Below are 15,739 nucleotides of genomic sequence, written 5' to 3'. Positions count from 1 at the left end.
AGCCACTTTGATTATTCTGACCAAAGCTAAAACCAAATCCATTTAATTGTTTTATACAGCATTTAATTAAGGCTTCTGTTAACATGCCAAATAATAGGCTAAGGCCAGGATCTAGCTGGTTGTGAGCAAATCCTAGAGGGACAGACAGGTAGTGATTTTTTTTTTTTTCCTTCAGCCAGCCAGTATGTGGTCTAAGGCTCCTCTGTTACCCATTGAAATCCACTTAAGAGGGTTTAAACTGACCTGATTTTTGGTGTCATTAACCTACAATTATAAGGACAATAAATGGGCCAAAAAACAACTCTGATCCTCCCTAGAAGCTAGCTTGTGGCTTATTTTCCCTCACAAAAAACATTCCACCTGAAGGGGCACAGATCACTTTAGTTAGGAATTTGTTGTTAAACATGATTTGGATTACTATTACATTAGTTTGGTTAGGAATCATGGACATTGTCACCATTATTGCAGAATCATTTGCCATATATGGCAGAACTTAAGACCATTCAGGTGTTGGGAGAATCATGAATTTTTATCGGAATGCAACCAGGTCGTGCTGGGGGTTTTTTGGGTTTTTTGTTTGTTTTTGCTTTTTAAAGATTTTCTTTATATGACAGAGTGTAAGCAGGGGGAGTGGCAGGGAAAGGGAGAAGCAGGCTCCCCACTGAGCAGGGAGCCCAGTGTGGGCTTGATCCCAGGACCCTGGGATCATGACTGAGCTGAAGGTAGACACTTAACCAACTGAGCCACCCAGGCGCCCCCAGGTTGTGCTGGTTTAAGTGTTTTTACACATTCACATTCAGGAGCTGCACTTGACATCAAGCACAGGAGAATAGTTAGGGACTCTTTATGGTCACATGAGTTTTTCTGATTTCAAAGTGTATGAGGATGGCACATCTAGCAGTGGCTCAGTGTTTTCTCCAGCTTCTGTATGATTCAGGCAGTGGTGCTGGTTCTAGGGGATAGAGCATTAATTGTTCTTCTTCCTTCCAGCACCTTTTGGGGTCAAAGCTGTTCCTTCCACAGATGCTAGGGTCTTTTTTTTCTATACCCATGAAATTGGTGTGTCTTATTTGGATAGCTGACTTCACTTAAAAATTCCCTACTCACACCCGGATTTTTTATCTGGAAGAGTTGGATGTAAGTGGGATAAGGACATTTTTATATAATTGCAGAGACCCATTATAATGCTCACCCTGGGCCACATTGGACACTGTAGTGGGTACTTGGTGAGACGTATACTGAATTAAATGGTCACAATTTTCAGATACAGGACCACGTCCCACCAAAAAGAGAATCCAGGTGGCCAAACCAGATTGTTTGAATTCATTAGGTTTCTTTTTGACCAGACCATCACCTTGAGAGGTAGCTTGGCCTGTAGTTTCTCTTAGAGGAAAGAAACATCATGTCATGAGATAATCAGGGCAAAATCCTGGTATTTTAAAAATAGGTCTGTATAATTTCATAACTTTTTTTTTTTAATCCTAATCATTACCTAGGAAGTGGCTAAGAAGAGATGATTTCTTTTTGGGTGTGCTGCATTCATTGACCAAAGTGTCTCAAAGTGTGTGAAGAGTTGGGGAATGTAGAATTGCAGATTGTTCTGAGTTGAATGTTGAGGAGACCATTCCTGTTGTTCAGTAGTACTGGATGCCTGTGGATAGTAGAGGGTGTAGAATGTCTTGATTAGTAGTACTTGAATATTGACCTATTGCAGGTTGACCTTTATGACAAAAGATGCAGTACTACTGGAGTATTGATGGTCCAAAAAAATGACATGGATTAATTTCAAGGGTCATAATCATGTGACCAGATTGCAACAGCAAAACTGTAACCTGAAAAAATTTCAACGGTGATGAAACACTGTTGATAGCTCCAAGAAGTGATCAAAGGTTTGATGTGTAATATGGCCTCTTTCACAGTGGGACAAATGGCCCATTGTGCCGAATGACGCTTACCCACTTGGTCTTCCAGAGTTGTGGGACCAGATGGCTGCTGCCACCCAGAGGACACTGTCCTCTTTTAATGTAGTTGAATCAGCAGTGAACCAGACCCAGGCGTTTAGGGGACCGTGATTTGAGAGCTTTATTGAACCAGAAGCTTGTTATGGTGTCAATAAGGTTTACTCCAGAGGGTAGTTGACACTTCTTTGTGCAAAACAGATGTCCCAGTGGCCAGGTTAGCTGCATGCTCAAATTACATTTGATCAAGAGCCCTAATGGACCGCCTTTTCTGTTCTTAGTTTGAGTTCACTTTCATTTAAGAGCTCAGTAGGGCAAGAACCATATACCCTTTAAAAAAGGGGTGTACATGGCAGGCACATGGCACTGCTGTACTGGTAAATAGCTTCATCTGAATATTCCACTACCTATCAAATTTTCCAACTATATCTCTGATTTTTTTTTTTCTTTCTTTCCTTCTGGGAGCCTATAGTGTTTTTGCTAGACTACCTGAAAGGGGACAGGAATCACCTGTCATCCTGTGGTATTCCCTGAATGGAAGAATCTTGAGCATTTTCAGTACAACCATGTAACAATTAGTACCAGGTTGAAACACAAAAAACAGTAGTATATTGCCCTAAAAGCCTCACCTGCAAGATAACTTTAATTTCTCTTTCCTCCTGCTGAATTTTCTTCAGACTCCAGAATCAGTCAAATTGGGTCATTGGGGCACCTTTTCTCACTATAGTGGCACAGACTAAGAAATTATGCACTTCAGGTTTAGAATCCAAGCTTTCAGGAGATTACATGATTTCTTCATCTGTGGATGTGGGAAAGTACAGGGTGGAGGAGAAGATAACTCCTTTGGGGATTATTACGTGGTTTGTAGGCTTATTATTTCTCTTCTGAATCCGCAACCCAGGGTTGATGTTGCTGCTTCTGTGTACCTTCTGGCTTCAGCAGACTCCCAAGATGGGGCCTTTCCTGCCCGCATGCACTGTACTGACATGTCTTTTCCCACATTCCTCAATATTTTCAGCCACCCCATGCTTAGTACTGTCTCACTCCTCATGGGAGTGGGTAGATGGTGACTTGAGCATGTGTGTCTACCAGAGCTATAGAAGTTTGTCCCTTTCCTTAAATACCAGCAAACTTGACATTCTCATTAAAAATGCTGAAGTTGATACAGTGGGGAAGGGAGGGATCAGGGAGTACAGAAGGGCACAGAACACTTCCATTGCAGGGAAGCTAGAGTCTGCATTTATTTTGTTTCCAAGTAGACCGTAGCCTTAACAGATTTTCTTCTAATGACTTTTTAATCTTTTAAAACTCTGTATCCTCATTGCCGGCCTCTGTTTCATCTTTGGAGTGTCTTGGCTTAGCAGCCACAGCAGTGTTGCCTTTCAGGTGGGACCCCCGTTGTCATAATAAAAAAGTCCTATTTTTCTACTTGGGAGGGTTACCAAACCTAAATCACTGTTTGGACACCTTGTTTCAATTATACTCTTTGCCAGTTGGCCGCTAAACATTGAGGGACCCTTACTTCCACCCATCACTTGGATGACAGCAGTTGCTGCCAGAATCTTGAGAGTCTTCCCATATGCTCCTAATGTGGCCTGGAGACCCTTGTATTTATTTTTTCCAGAAAATTTAAGCTCTGTTATCATTACAACCTCACCACCCAAACTGTTAGGGGTCTGTGAATGGTTTGGGTTTTTACCCTGCTTGGAGGCCTACCATGGTAAGCTCTTAGTGTTTCATGGATGCTGGCTGAAGATACGAGACAATCAAGGGACTTTATCTTTCATGGCACCATAAGCAGCATGAGGATGAGGCTGGGGGCAATAGGAGAGCAGCACCAATAAGTCCCAAGTGACAATGTGGAGGGGCCCAGTGGATGACATGGGTATGTGCAGTGGGCTTACATTGCAGCTGAGAGACTCTGCTCATTGTCCTGGAGGTGGTTGTAACATAAGTCCAGCCCAGAGAAATGGTCAGGGCATTTTAAGAAAAGGTTCGAAGTTTTGATTATGATCTTATCGGATTAATGGGATAATACAGGGAAAGAACAGCAACCTTTAGAAATATTTGTGACTTTTATGGTTTTTATAGATTCCTAATTTTTAAAAACAGGTTTTTTTTGTTTTTGTTTTTGTTTTAAGATTTTATTTAGGGGCGCTGTTGGTTAAGCGTCTGCCTTTGGCTCGGTTCATGATTCCGGGGTCCTGGGATCCAGCCCTACATGGTAGGGCTCCCTGTTCATCAAGGAGCTTACTTCTCCCTCTCCCTCTGCCTGCTGCTCCCCCAGCTGGTGTGTGCGTGCATGCTCTCTCTCTCTCTCTGACAAATAAATACATAAAATCGGGGGCAGGGGGAGAGGCAGAGGGAGAAGCAGATACCCTGCGGAGCAGGGAGCCTGACCGTGACGTGAGGCTTGATCTCAGGACCCTGAGATCGTGACCTGAGCCGAAGGCAGATGCTTAACTGACCACCCAGGTGCCCCTAAAAATCGTTTTTATACATTACTGTTTAAGATTTTATTCATAAGTAATCCCTCCACCCAACGTGGGGCTTGAACTCAAAATGCAGAGATCAAGAGTTGCATGCTCCACTGACTGAGCCAGCTAGGCACCTCTATATATTATCTCGATAAATTTTTAGAAATATTTGTTCTGGGGAAAAGGAGTTTGGAAATAAATCTTGAAGAACTTAGAATTTTAGCTTCATTTGCCATAACTTTCTGATACTGAAGAAAACCTTGAGCTATTTAAATCAAGTAATGTATGATACGGAGTTTTACGTTTTGTTATATAAGAGAAGTACACTATGTTTTACCTTGTTTCCCTTCCAGTGGCATTTTACTTTTAAAGTTTTTGGGTAAGTAGATGTCTTTAAGCTTTTTCGGAATGATTTCCATTAGACAAAATAGACTTACAGTGGAATCTTTCTTGATAAGTTACCAGTTATCAAATACATTGAAAGTAACTACAGAATGTTCTTAACCATTTAGAATCTTCGAAATAAATTAAGCCAGGTTTTATATTTATGTTTACCTATGTGCTTATTTTGTTTCAGTCGTCAATAAATTTTGAGAAGCATTCTGAAAACTTTTCATGGACAGAAAATCGTTATGATGTGAATCGTCGACGACACAACTCTTCAGATGGCTTTGATTCTGGTATTGGACGTCCTAATGGAGGTAAAATTTGCTAAGAAATAGAAGTTTAAGGATAATTTTCTTCAGTTCTTTTAAGAATGTTGATAGTGATTCAGTATTTAAGCATAACCATCTTTGAATTTATAATACTTTATTACAATTATTAAATAAAGGTAATTTTGGAAGGAAAGAAAAAAATGGATGGCGGATGCATGGAAGAAATGGTACTGAAAACATAAATCATCGAGGGGGATACCATGGTGGAAGTTCCCGTTCTCGTAGCAGTATTTTCCATTCTGGAAAAAGCCAAGGACTACATGAAAACAGCATACCTGACAATGAAACGGGGAGGAAAGAAGACAAGAGAGAACGCAAACAGTTTGAGGCTGAGGATTTTGTAAGTTTCTTGTAGTTTTTATACAAACAAGGTTTCCGCAGGCGCCATTTTAGTATCAAGGCTTTCTCATGAGATTTTATCACTATGGTTCATTTTCTATAGAAATCACACCAGATGGGTTCAATTTTTTAAAAATTTTTATTTATTTTTCAAAGATTTATTTATTTTAGAGAGAGAGTGGGCAGGTGCATGCATCAGTGGGAGCAAGGGGAAAGGGCAGAGGGAGAGAATCTCAGGCAGATTCCTTGGTGACTGGAGCCTGAGTCCGGGCTCAATCTCATGACCCTGGAATAATTACCTGAGCTGAAATCAAGAGTCAGATACTCACCTGACTGAGCACCACCCAGCACCCCCCCCCCCAAAACCAGGTTCACTTATTTTTAATCCTTACTTTTGTGAGGCTCTTTGTTTATATCTCCCCTCCCAATTCCCTTCCCTCCTTCTACTTACTCCTGTGTCTTACGATATGATCTTTTAAAAACTTTAATCTCTAAAAAGCTTTTAAGCTTTTGGAAAGAATATTTTACCAGTACGTTTTGTTTAGACAGTCTCTTTTAAATAACACTTGATTATTCATTTATTACTTTTAAGCTAATTCCAGGATAACTCCCCTTGTCTTTCAGTATTATTCAAAAGTTTCTTAGTAGTCAGGGAAGGCAAACTAAGCCTATGTTAGATACAATTAGAAATGTTTACTCTTGGGGCACCTGGGTGTCTTAGTTGGTTGAGCGTCTGCCTTTGGCTCGGGTCAGGGTCCCAGGGTCCTGGGATTGAGCCCCACTTTGGGCTCCCTGCTCAGCAGGGATTCTGCTTCTTCCTCTCACTGTCCCTCTGCCCCTCCCTCTGGTCGTGCTTGCTTGCTTGCTCTCAAATAAAAAAAATAAAATCTTAAAAAAAAAAAAAAGATAAAAAAGAAATGTTACCTCCACTCTTAGAGACAAGTATGATCTGGGTGCCTAGGTGGCTTAGTCGGTTAAGTGGCTGCCTTCAGCTCAGGTCCATGATCCCAGGGTACTGGGGTCGAGTCCTGAGTGTTGGGTTCCCTGCTCGGTGGGGAGCCTGTTCTCTGCCCCTTCCATGGCTCATGCTCTTTATCTCTTGCTCACTCACTCTCAAATAAATAAAATCTTTAAAAAAATAAGTATGAACTAATCAAAAATAGAATTTTCTTAACTTTTCTTTATTCTTTAACTATGTGGCTATCTAAACACTGTGCTTCTCCAGTTGCATAAAAAATTGATCTCTAGTGTACAATTTTATTTATCTAATATTTTTTGTGATTTATCCCTGGTAATTTATTTTTCTGTATATGCTCATTTTTCATTCCATATGCTCATTTTTCATTTCGTGTCTGTTTGAGTGGCTCTATGAGTCTAGCTGTTGATACATGGAACAAAAATAGCAAGGTGCTTACCCTCACTGAGTTTCTTTTTTTTAAAGATGTTTCTTCATTTGGCAGAGCACAAGCAAGGGTAGTGGCAGGTAGAGGGAGAGAGAGAAGCAGGCTCCCCATTTAGCAGGTCGCCTGACACGGGGACCAGTCCCAGGACCCTGGGATCATGACCTGAGCCAAAGGCTGTCGCTTAACTAACTGAGCCACCAGGGCACCCCCTCGCGTTTCTATTCTATTATATGCATTCACCACATAAAAAGAAAAAGTAATCAGTATTTTGCTGAGAATTTAGACAAGAAGTGACTGGGTGGCTACTTTGGGAAGTCAGGAGAGGTTTCTCTAGGGAAGTGACATTTAACCTGGGATCTACTTGGTAAGGAGTGAGCTTTGTTGAAACTGGAAGGAAGAGGCGAAGAATTAGTGCGAAGGCCTAACTGAGGTTGGGAGTGAGTTTGTAATGTTTAAGGGATAAAAGTTGGGTCAGTATTGGTAGTGACTATTTAACCAGATTAGAGAGGTAGCAGGGGGTTTTGCTTGATTAGGACTTTGGCAGATAAAGGTAAAGACTTTCAGTTTAATTACAGATGGCAGGAGGAGAAAGCCTCTTTGGAGGAAAGTTATGTGATCTCATTTAAATTTTTTAGAAGACTGTTTCAGTTATTGACTCTTCAGTGGATTATAGTGAGAGCAGGGAGACCAGTTAGGAAGCAGTTGCAGTAGTATCGGAGAAGACGATGGCTTGAGCTCGGTAGCTGTGATTAGTGAAGATAGTGTTTAGGTTGTGGTTTGATGATAGATTGGGTGGAGGGTGGAAGTGAGTCAAAGAATTTGATAAACTGGATTTAGGGCAGGGGAGTGTTGAGAAAAAGAGAAGAACAGAATAATATTCGTAAGTCCTGTAATGAAGTAACTTTGGAATTGCCATGCCTTCTCATTTTGGTGGTTCATTTTTTCCACCTTCTCGTTGCCATAAAATGGAATTTTTATAATATAAATAAACCAGGAATGATCATAGAATGCTCTCAGTGTTATGAGGGTTAAATGAGTAATGCAGTAAATCACTTAAAAACAGGGTCTTGACACACAGCAAGCACTGAATAAAACCTTGTTGCTGCTATTATTGTCTCACCCCCACTTCCGAGATGGTCATCCTAGCCGTGAAGATAGATAGGCTTACAGTGTAATTTCTAATACTGTATTTTTTAGAAATCACCTATAGCCTCCACCAGAGTCTTCTGGTATCTTAGTTTGTATCAAGAAATCATGCTGGTATGCATGCATACTCTCTTGGGACTTCACAGTAATGTCAATACAGTGTTAATAGTTCACTTTTGTGAGTAAAATAAGGATTCCTTTTATTCAACGTGTTAAATACCTTTAAGGCAGGCTGTGTTACTAGGTAATATGGTATATATCTGACTGGAAGTTTAGGATTCTAAAATTAGCTTTAGCGTACACATTCAATGCTGAACTCAGTTTTCTTTTTAATACCCTGTGAATCACTTGTTGAAATAAAAATTTGTATTGTGCTTTGAGAATGAGTGTGTTAACTGATGCATTCAGTAGTGAAAACCTAACAAGCGTTGGTTAGTAGCCTGATTTTTTTTCTTCCTTAGGCTGAGAGGATTTTTTTTTTTTTAAGATTTTATTTATTTATTTGACAGAAATAGAGACAGCCAGTGAGAGAGGGAACACAAGCAGGGGGAGTGGGAGAGGAAGAAGCAGGCTCATAGCAGAGGAGCCTGATGTGGGGCTCGATCCCATAACGCTGGGATCACGCCCTGAGCCGAAGGCAGACACTTAACTGCTGTGCCACCCAGGCGCGCTGAGAGGATAATATTTCTAGTTGGTGCAAACACCATGTTGTCTTGTGTTTCCTGTTTTTTTTTTTTTTTTAATCACACATTCTTAGGTAGTTGAGGATAAGAATATTTGTGTATTTATTTTAAAAAATATTTATTTATTTGAGAGAGAGGGAGAGAGAGAACAAGCAGGGGGAGCACCAGGGGGAAGAGGGAGCAGGAGGAAGGCCGATGCGGGGCTTGATCCCAGGATCCTGGGATCATGACCCAAGCCGAAGGCAGACGCTTAACCCACTGAGCCACCCAGGTGCCCCGAGAATAAGAATATTTAAAGATTATTTCTTTGTTTTCCCTCTAGAAGTGAGAATAGATAGTAACCATTTTGATGGTTAGCAGAATAAGCTGAAAGTAAGATTTATTAATAATTAGTCTTTAATAGTTAAGAGTTGATTGTATTGTACCAGGTTTTTTTTTTTTTTTTCAGTATTTTTTTAAAAATTAATTTATGTGCGAGACAGTGCATGTGCCGAGTGTGTGCCGGAAAGGGAGGGTGGCGGGGGTGGGTAGCAAGCAGACTCTACACTGAATGCCAAGGCCCTCATGGGGCTACATCCCAGGACCTAGGAGATCATGACCTAAGCTGAGACCGAGTCGGATGCTCAACCAGCTAAGCCGCCCAGGTGCCCCTTCAGTATGGCTTTGAGATTACTTTTAAAAGGTTTATTTATGGGGTGCCCGGGTGGCTCAGTCGGTTAAGCATCCGCCTTCTCAGGTTGTGATACCACGGTCCTGGGATTGAGCCCCACGTTGGGCTCCCTGCTTAGCGGGGAGTCTGCTTCTCCTTCTGCTTCTCCCCCTGCTTGTGTTCTCCTTCCCTGTCAAATAAATAAAATCTTAAAAAAAATAAAAAGGTTTATTTTTTTAAAGATTTTATTTATTTATTTGACAGAGCTTGCACACAAGCTGGGGGAGTGGCAGGCCCCCCGCTGAGCAGGGACCCTGTCATGACCTGAGCCCAAGGCAGATGTTTAACCAGCTGAGCCACCCAGGTGCCCCTAAAAGGTTTATTTTTAAAATATGTGGGCAGTGTGAACATTTGTTTTATTCTTTTTATTCCGATTTCTTTCAGCCGTCTTTAAATCCTGAATATGAGAGAGAACCAAATCAGAATAAATCTTTAGCTGCAGGTGTATGGGGTAAGTAATTTTTAATCTATCTTTGAGGGGTATAAAATGTTATTTGTAGGTTTCACTTTTTTGTGTTTTTAGAAATAAATAGGCTAGAATTAAACTTACTCTTTTAAATATGTTTTTGAGTGCTCAGCTACATAAAAAAGTAGCACTTATCTTTTAAAAACGAGATATTGGGGATAGAGTTTGATTTGAAATACTTGATTTGCACATATTAGTACCATTAAGTATACTCACGAGTTTAGTTTTTTTTTTTTTAAGGGTTGTAAGTTAATGTAATGAATCAATGTCATTTCAAGAGCAGCCTGATAATCTAAGGAAACAAAAAACTTAGTTTAAATTAATTTTTAGTTTTTCACAGTTGAAAACTTACTTAACTGGAAAGATAAGTACTTCTAATCATCGTGTGACATAAAATTAATCTTTTTACTTACGAAAATGGTTGTACATAGAGAGTATTAAATAATTGTATAAATTTGCCTATGGAACTAATCTGTGTTTGAAATTATTTGCCTTTTTGATTGTCAAAGCTTAATGACATTTTTTGGGTAATAACTCCCTTTTCATTAAAACTGCTGAGTTTAATTTGATAGCATCTTACAGAAGATTAAACTGCACTCATAGTACAAATCAGACAGCTTTTTAAAGATTCAAGTGAAGTTTAAAATAATGGAAAAATTTTAAATATGAAGATTTGATACCTGAAAAATTAATTATTTGATGCCAAATTCAAAGGTGTTGAATCCTCTTTGGAACTTCTACACATGTTCATTTGTATTTTCCTATTGAAAATTATCAACTTACCAAAACAAAAGGATTGTGGCTTGTGACAGCATACTAGTCCTAATGACAAAGGCATTATTTTAAACTTTGCCACTTCCTCTGCTGTTCTTTATTGTATTTATGGGGTGATACTCTGGGGAATTACTTTGTTTTCTTTTAATCTCCCGATTTATTTAAGGGCTTTTTGAGGGTGGGGGTGGGGGTGGTCAGACACTTTTGTTAGAACCATGTGAATGGCATTGTTTTTTCTGTATTGCAAATTAGTATTTCTACCACTCTCCCCAGGCCTACACGCCCAGACACACACATACCCAACCAAAAAAATCTCCCAAGCTCCTCTCTTAGGTATGTTTCCTTATTATTCAGTTTTTCTGGGAACAACTGATTGCTTAAGAATATAGAACCACCTGGAAGGTGTTAAATAGAATCTCTAAGAAATTAGGAATAATTTGGATTTGATCAGAATGAAAGTAAATAAAAAAATCAATGTCAGTGAGCATTTGTCATATAAAACTACCTATAGATACTATTGGTACTGATCCTTGGTTAATTTAATAATTTTAGAAATGATTTAAAGGCAAATACATCTTTGAAAATATTGAGAATAAAATGTATTAATATAAAGATTTTGGTTCTACTGTTTCAGGGTTGGTCTAAGGATTTTGAGCACTAGTTGAAAGATGTTTAAAAGGAAGATGTACTCTTTACTGTGCCTTAGGTAAACTAAGAAGTGTGTCTGCATTAGAAAAAAGAAAATGGTTAATTGTGGCTTGAATAACTGTTAAATTCCCAGTACTTCCCATAGGAATACAATGAAGAAGTTTTCATTGTATTACACTTCACTATTCCTTTCTCACTTCCCCCCCTGGGTTCCCAAATACTGTTTTGCCCATTGCAACATTTAAAATAGCAATGTTCCTGAGGAAGACATGAGAGAATTTTAGGAAAGACTTCAATAGAACTTTTCTAGTGCTACTTCCATCCAGGTAAGTAAAAATTTGTAATGGAAATGTAGTATGTATTACAAAACAAACCAATTTGTCCCTGAAACTGTCCTTTTATAGATCAGAAATTGCAGTAGTTTAAATATAATATCCCAGCTTAAAAAAAAAATGCCTTGAGGGAAAGTAATTAACCTGCTTAAAATACAGTTAACATAAGTTTAATTCTGCTTAGAACTTAATTAGCTTTTTTGGAAACACCTTCATGTAGCTTTTATCTGTGACTTTATTTTGATCTTAATTAGGATCACTGTTGTTGGGTGCCTAAGATTAATGCTTTCTAAATTAATCTATCTCTAGGTCCTTAATAATTTAAAAGAAAAAGGTACTTGAGTGTGCCTGTAACAATTTTAAAGTACTAAGTTGTGTGACTGATTTATTTGGGAGGTGAGAAAGAGAAAAAAATGATGTGTATGTGTTTGTATGCTATTTGAGACATAATTAGTGACTGTTGATTTGTGTGTTTTCAGGAGTCCTACTGGCTATTGTGTTGATGAATTATGTCAACAATGTATTACTTGCAGAGGCTAACATTTAGTACTTAAGATACTAAATAATGAAAAATTTCATTCACTAGTAATTAAGCATAATTTTGTTTTAGCTCAGCATTTATTTTCGTGTCTATTCCTTGATAACTCGAGCTTTCCTGATTTTTTTCTCATATTTGATAATGCTACTTAAGAGTGTGGAGGTTCATTTTTAAGCATTTATTTGTTTAGCTTTCTAAAAGCAAATTAGTGACTATTTCTTAAAGATGGGTTATTTTCTAGAGAATTCCAATGATATTAGCCGAAAGCATACAGATTGAGTGACATGATTATATTGAGTTAGATCATGATGAAAACCGGTAAATTTTTTTTTTTAATGACCTTGTAAAATAGAATTAAGAGAAAGGAATAATCCTTGAATTTCCTTGTAAAAGCATTCTGTTGGTAGTTTATACGTGGAAATGGCTCCACTTTCCTCTAGTATCTTATATGAAAACAGTTGTTAAAATTACAACAACAGGAAGAAAAAGGTATTGCAACATATGTCAAGGTTGAGAAGGGAAAATTAATAAGATTTTATTAGACAGTTTGACAGAAGTAAATTTCAGTGGGTCAGAGTTATAAGTATTATTTATTCGTCATGTAAGTTGTTACTCTTTGAGAAGTGTGAATAATGTAGGGGACCTTGTTAAAAACACCATACCCCTGCTGTTGGCATAAATTACAAGTTATTAAATTCTCATTTGTTTGAAACTCAAATTACTATAAATCAAAACAGATTTGTACATTAAATTTTAAAAAATTGAAAGCCAAAAAGTTTAAAACAGCATCAATTCATATAAATCAGAAACAGATTTAATTTTCTGCATTAAAATTAATGTTCACAATAGGAATTTGTCTTAATTGTTGTGGTACAGATTGAGTTTGATATTTGTGTATTATTACTAAATTTCCTCTTCAAATTAGTGTGAAATTTTAATTCACATTCACCCTTCATTTGGCTGTATGCTTTTGTTCACACCTTCAAATTGCCTCATTTCTTAGATCAAGATAATAAGGAACCTAAATTAGTAACTTGGCATCAGAAAGTAGTGGACTTTGATCTCACTTGGTAGTATGCACTACAGGCTTCTCATTCTGAACATTTAGTTAAGGCCTATTAGTAGTATTTTTAGTTGGGGATGGTAAACATTTTGAAGTATTTGGTCTAGTCATACTTTAATTTCCCTTTTCTCCGTTCGTATAATATAGTGGATAAGGGTATTTGCTTTGGGATGGGATAGACCTGGGTCAAAACATTAGGTCTTTTACCTAATGGTTATTTAGACTTGGGCAGGTGAGTTAATCTCAGTGAATTTTCTGTGAGATGAGGATGATCACAATAATTTTAATGAGAAAAGCATTGTTAATATTAAATTGTATAAAATATTTAAACTGTGTAAAATCACTGTATTATATTAAATCTTTTTTTTTTTTAAGATTTTATTTATTTATTTGAGAGAGAGACAGCCAGCGAGAGAGGGAACACAAGCAGGGGGAGTGGGAGAGGAAGAAGCAGGCTCCTAGCGGAGGAGCCTGATGTGGGGCTCGATCCCAGAATGCCAGGATCACGCCCTGAGCCGAAGGCAGACGCTTAACGACTGCGCTACCCAGGAGCCCCTATATTAAATCTTTGATCACATTACAGATGTATAATGAATGTTAACTAAGTTATGTTCAGATCTAGTAAGCATTGCATATTCTAGTAGATTTATTAAAAAGCAAGAGGAATTTCTAAGTGAGAGATCGCCCAAGAATAATAAGGGACTGAATCAGAAAATACATACAAGATACCTACATGGAGAGTGTAGTGAAACACAGAGGATGAAAAATTGACATGTCCTGGGGCGCCTGGGTAGCTCGGTTGTTAAGCGTTAAGCCTCTGCCCTCTGCTCAGGGTGTGATCGAGCCCGGCATCGGGCTCCCTGCTCCACTGGGAGCCTGCTTCTTCCTCTCCCATTCCCCCTGCTTGTGTTCCCTCTCTTGTAGGCTGTCTCTCTCTCTCTGTCAAATAAATAAATAAAATCTTTAAAAAAAAAAAAAAAGAAAGAAAAAAATTGACATGTCCGCTCTTAACTATACATGTATATGTTATCAAATTACTTTGTATTACAGATAGCACTATTTTAATTATAACTGTCTCCAAAGAATTGATCTAGTCTTCCTCCCACCATTGACTCTGTATTTAAGGAAAAAATATTTATAGGTCTTGGGAGAGCATAAATAACAAGATAATAAAGGGATATTTAAAGTCAGTTTTTGTCAGATTACAGTTTGTGAAGATAGTGGAAAATGATGGTATGAAAATCTTAAACCAATATTTGTCTTCAGGGTGTTTTGTTTTTGTTTTTGTTTTTAAAGATTTTATTTATTTGAGAGGGAGAGCGAGAGAGCTTGAGCAGGGTGGGGGACAGAGGGAGAAGCAGATTCCCTGCTGAGCAGGGAGCCATTGGGGCCCAGGCGGCCTGCCTCCAGGCGTTTTAAACTTAGATCATAAAGAGTCTTAAGGTCATGTAATTTACAGAAGGAGGTCCCTGAGATCACTTACTTTCTAGTTTTTTTATTTAAAAGTGTTAAAGTCTTTTCGCCAGTATGTAAATTTTGTCTTTTAAATAATAAGCAGTTTGGGTTTTTTCATACAGTTTACCAGTTGACAAAGTAAATGGAGAAAGTATAGAAGGAGACATTGGATACTGTTTGAATCCAGCAGCTTCAGTACTTGGAAGATTTGTGTCAGGAGAATTTGTAGAGAGGGGCGCCTGGGTGGCACAGTGGTTAAGCGTCTGCCTTCGGCTCAGGGCGTGATCCCGGCGTTATGGGATCGAGCCCCACATCGGGCTCCTCCGCTGGGAGCCTGCTTCTTCCTCCCCCACTCCCCCTGCTTGTGTTCCCTCTCTCGCTGGCTGTCTCTATCTCTGTCAAATAAATAAATAAAATCTTTAAAAAAAAAAAAATTTGTAGAGAGAATTTGAATCGCTGAACACGTTTACAAGTACAGTTGACCTTTGAACAACGCAGGAGTTAGGGGCCTTGACGCCCCTCCCCCCAGTAAAAAATCCATGTATAACTTTTGACCCCCCCCCCAAAAAAAAAACTTCTAATAGTTACTGTTGCTTGGAAGCCTTACTGCCAGCATGGTTGATTAACATATATTTTGTATATTACATGTATTATGTATTCTTAAAGTAAGCTAGAGAAAAGAAAACACTAAGAAGAAAACCATAAGGAAGAGAAGATATACTTACAATATTGTACTGTTATTTATCAGGGAAAATCCTGCATGTAGGTGGACTGGTGCAGTTCAAGCCTTATTATTCAAGGATCAACTGTAATATAAAGTGAATATAAGACTCAAATTAAATTTGGCAGTTAGTGCTGCCATCACCCTTTACATTACTTTTATGTAATGATTGCTATTAAGAACACGTTCTTGTTTTTATTTTTATTTATTTATTTTGAGAGAGGTCATGCAAGTGGGGAGAGGGAGGAGAGGGAGAGGGAGAGGGAGAGAATCTCAAGGAGACTCCATGCTGAGCTCGGAGCCTGGCAAGG

At 38.5% G+C, this 15,739-nt stretch overlaps 1 protein-coding gene across 2 annotated transcripts in view; it reads left to right on the top strand.

Annotated features, from left to right (window-relative positions):
• Nucleotides 1-15,739, top strand: part of GPBP1 (GC-rich promoter binding protein 1) — a 71,835-nt gene that overhangs the window by 37,072 nt on the left and 19,024 nt on the right. Inside the window, exons 4-7 of one of the 2 annotated variants that reach the window (XM_008691398.2) lie at nucleotides 5,013-5,136; nucleotides 5,268-5,491; nucleotides 9,816-9,882; nucleotides 10,945-11,004. In XM_008691398.2, coding sequence (XP_008689620.1) covers nucleotides 5,013-5,136; nucleotides 5,268-5,491; nucleotides 9,816-9,882; nucleotides 10,945-11,004 — 475 coding nt within the window. The remainder of the gene's footprint in view (nucleotides 1-5,012; nucleotides 5,137-5,267; nucleotides 5,492-9,815; nucleotides 9,883-10,944; nucleotides 11,005-15,739) is intronic. The other variant, XM_008691399.2, reaches the window with a different exon arrangement.

The sequence above is a fragment of the Ursus maritimus genome, unplaced genomic scaffold, assembly GCF_017311325.1.
Source record: "Ursus maritimus isolate PB19 unplaced genomic scaffold, ASM1731132v1 scaffold_5, whole genome shotgun sequence".
Lineage (NCBI taxonomy): Eukaryota > Metazoa > Chordata > Mammalia > Carnivora > Ursidae > Ursus > Ursus maritimus.
Note: the sequence above shows the minus strand (reverse complement) of the source record. Positions and strands in the feature narration are given on the sequence as shown.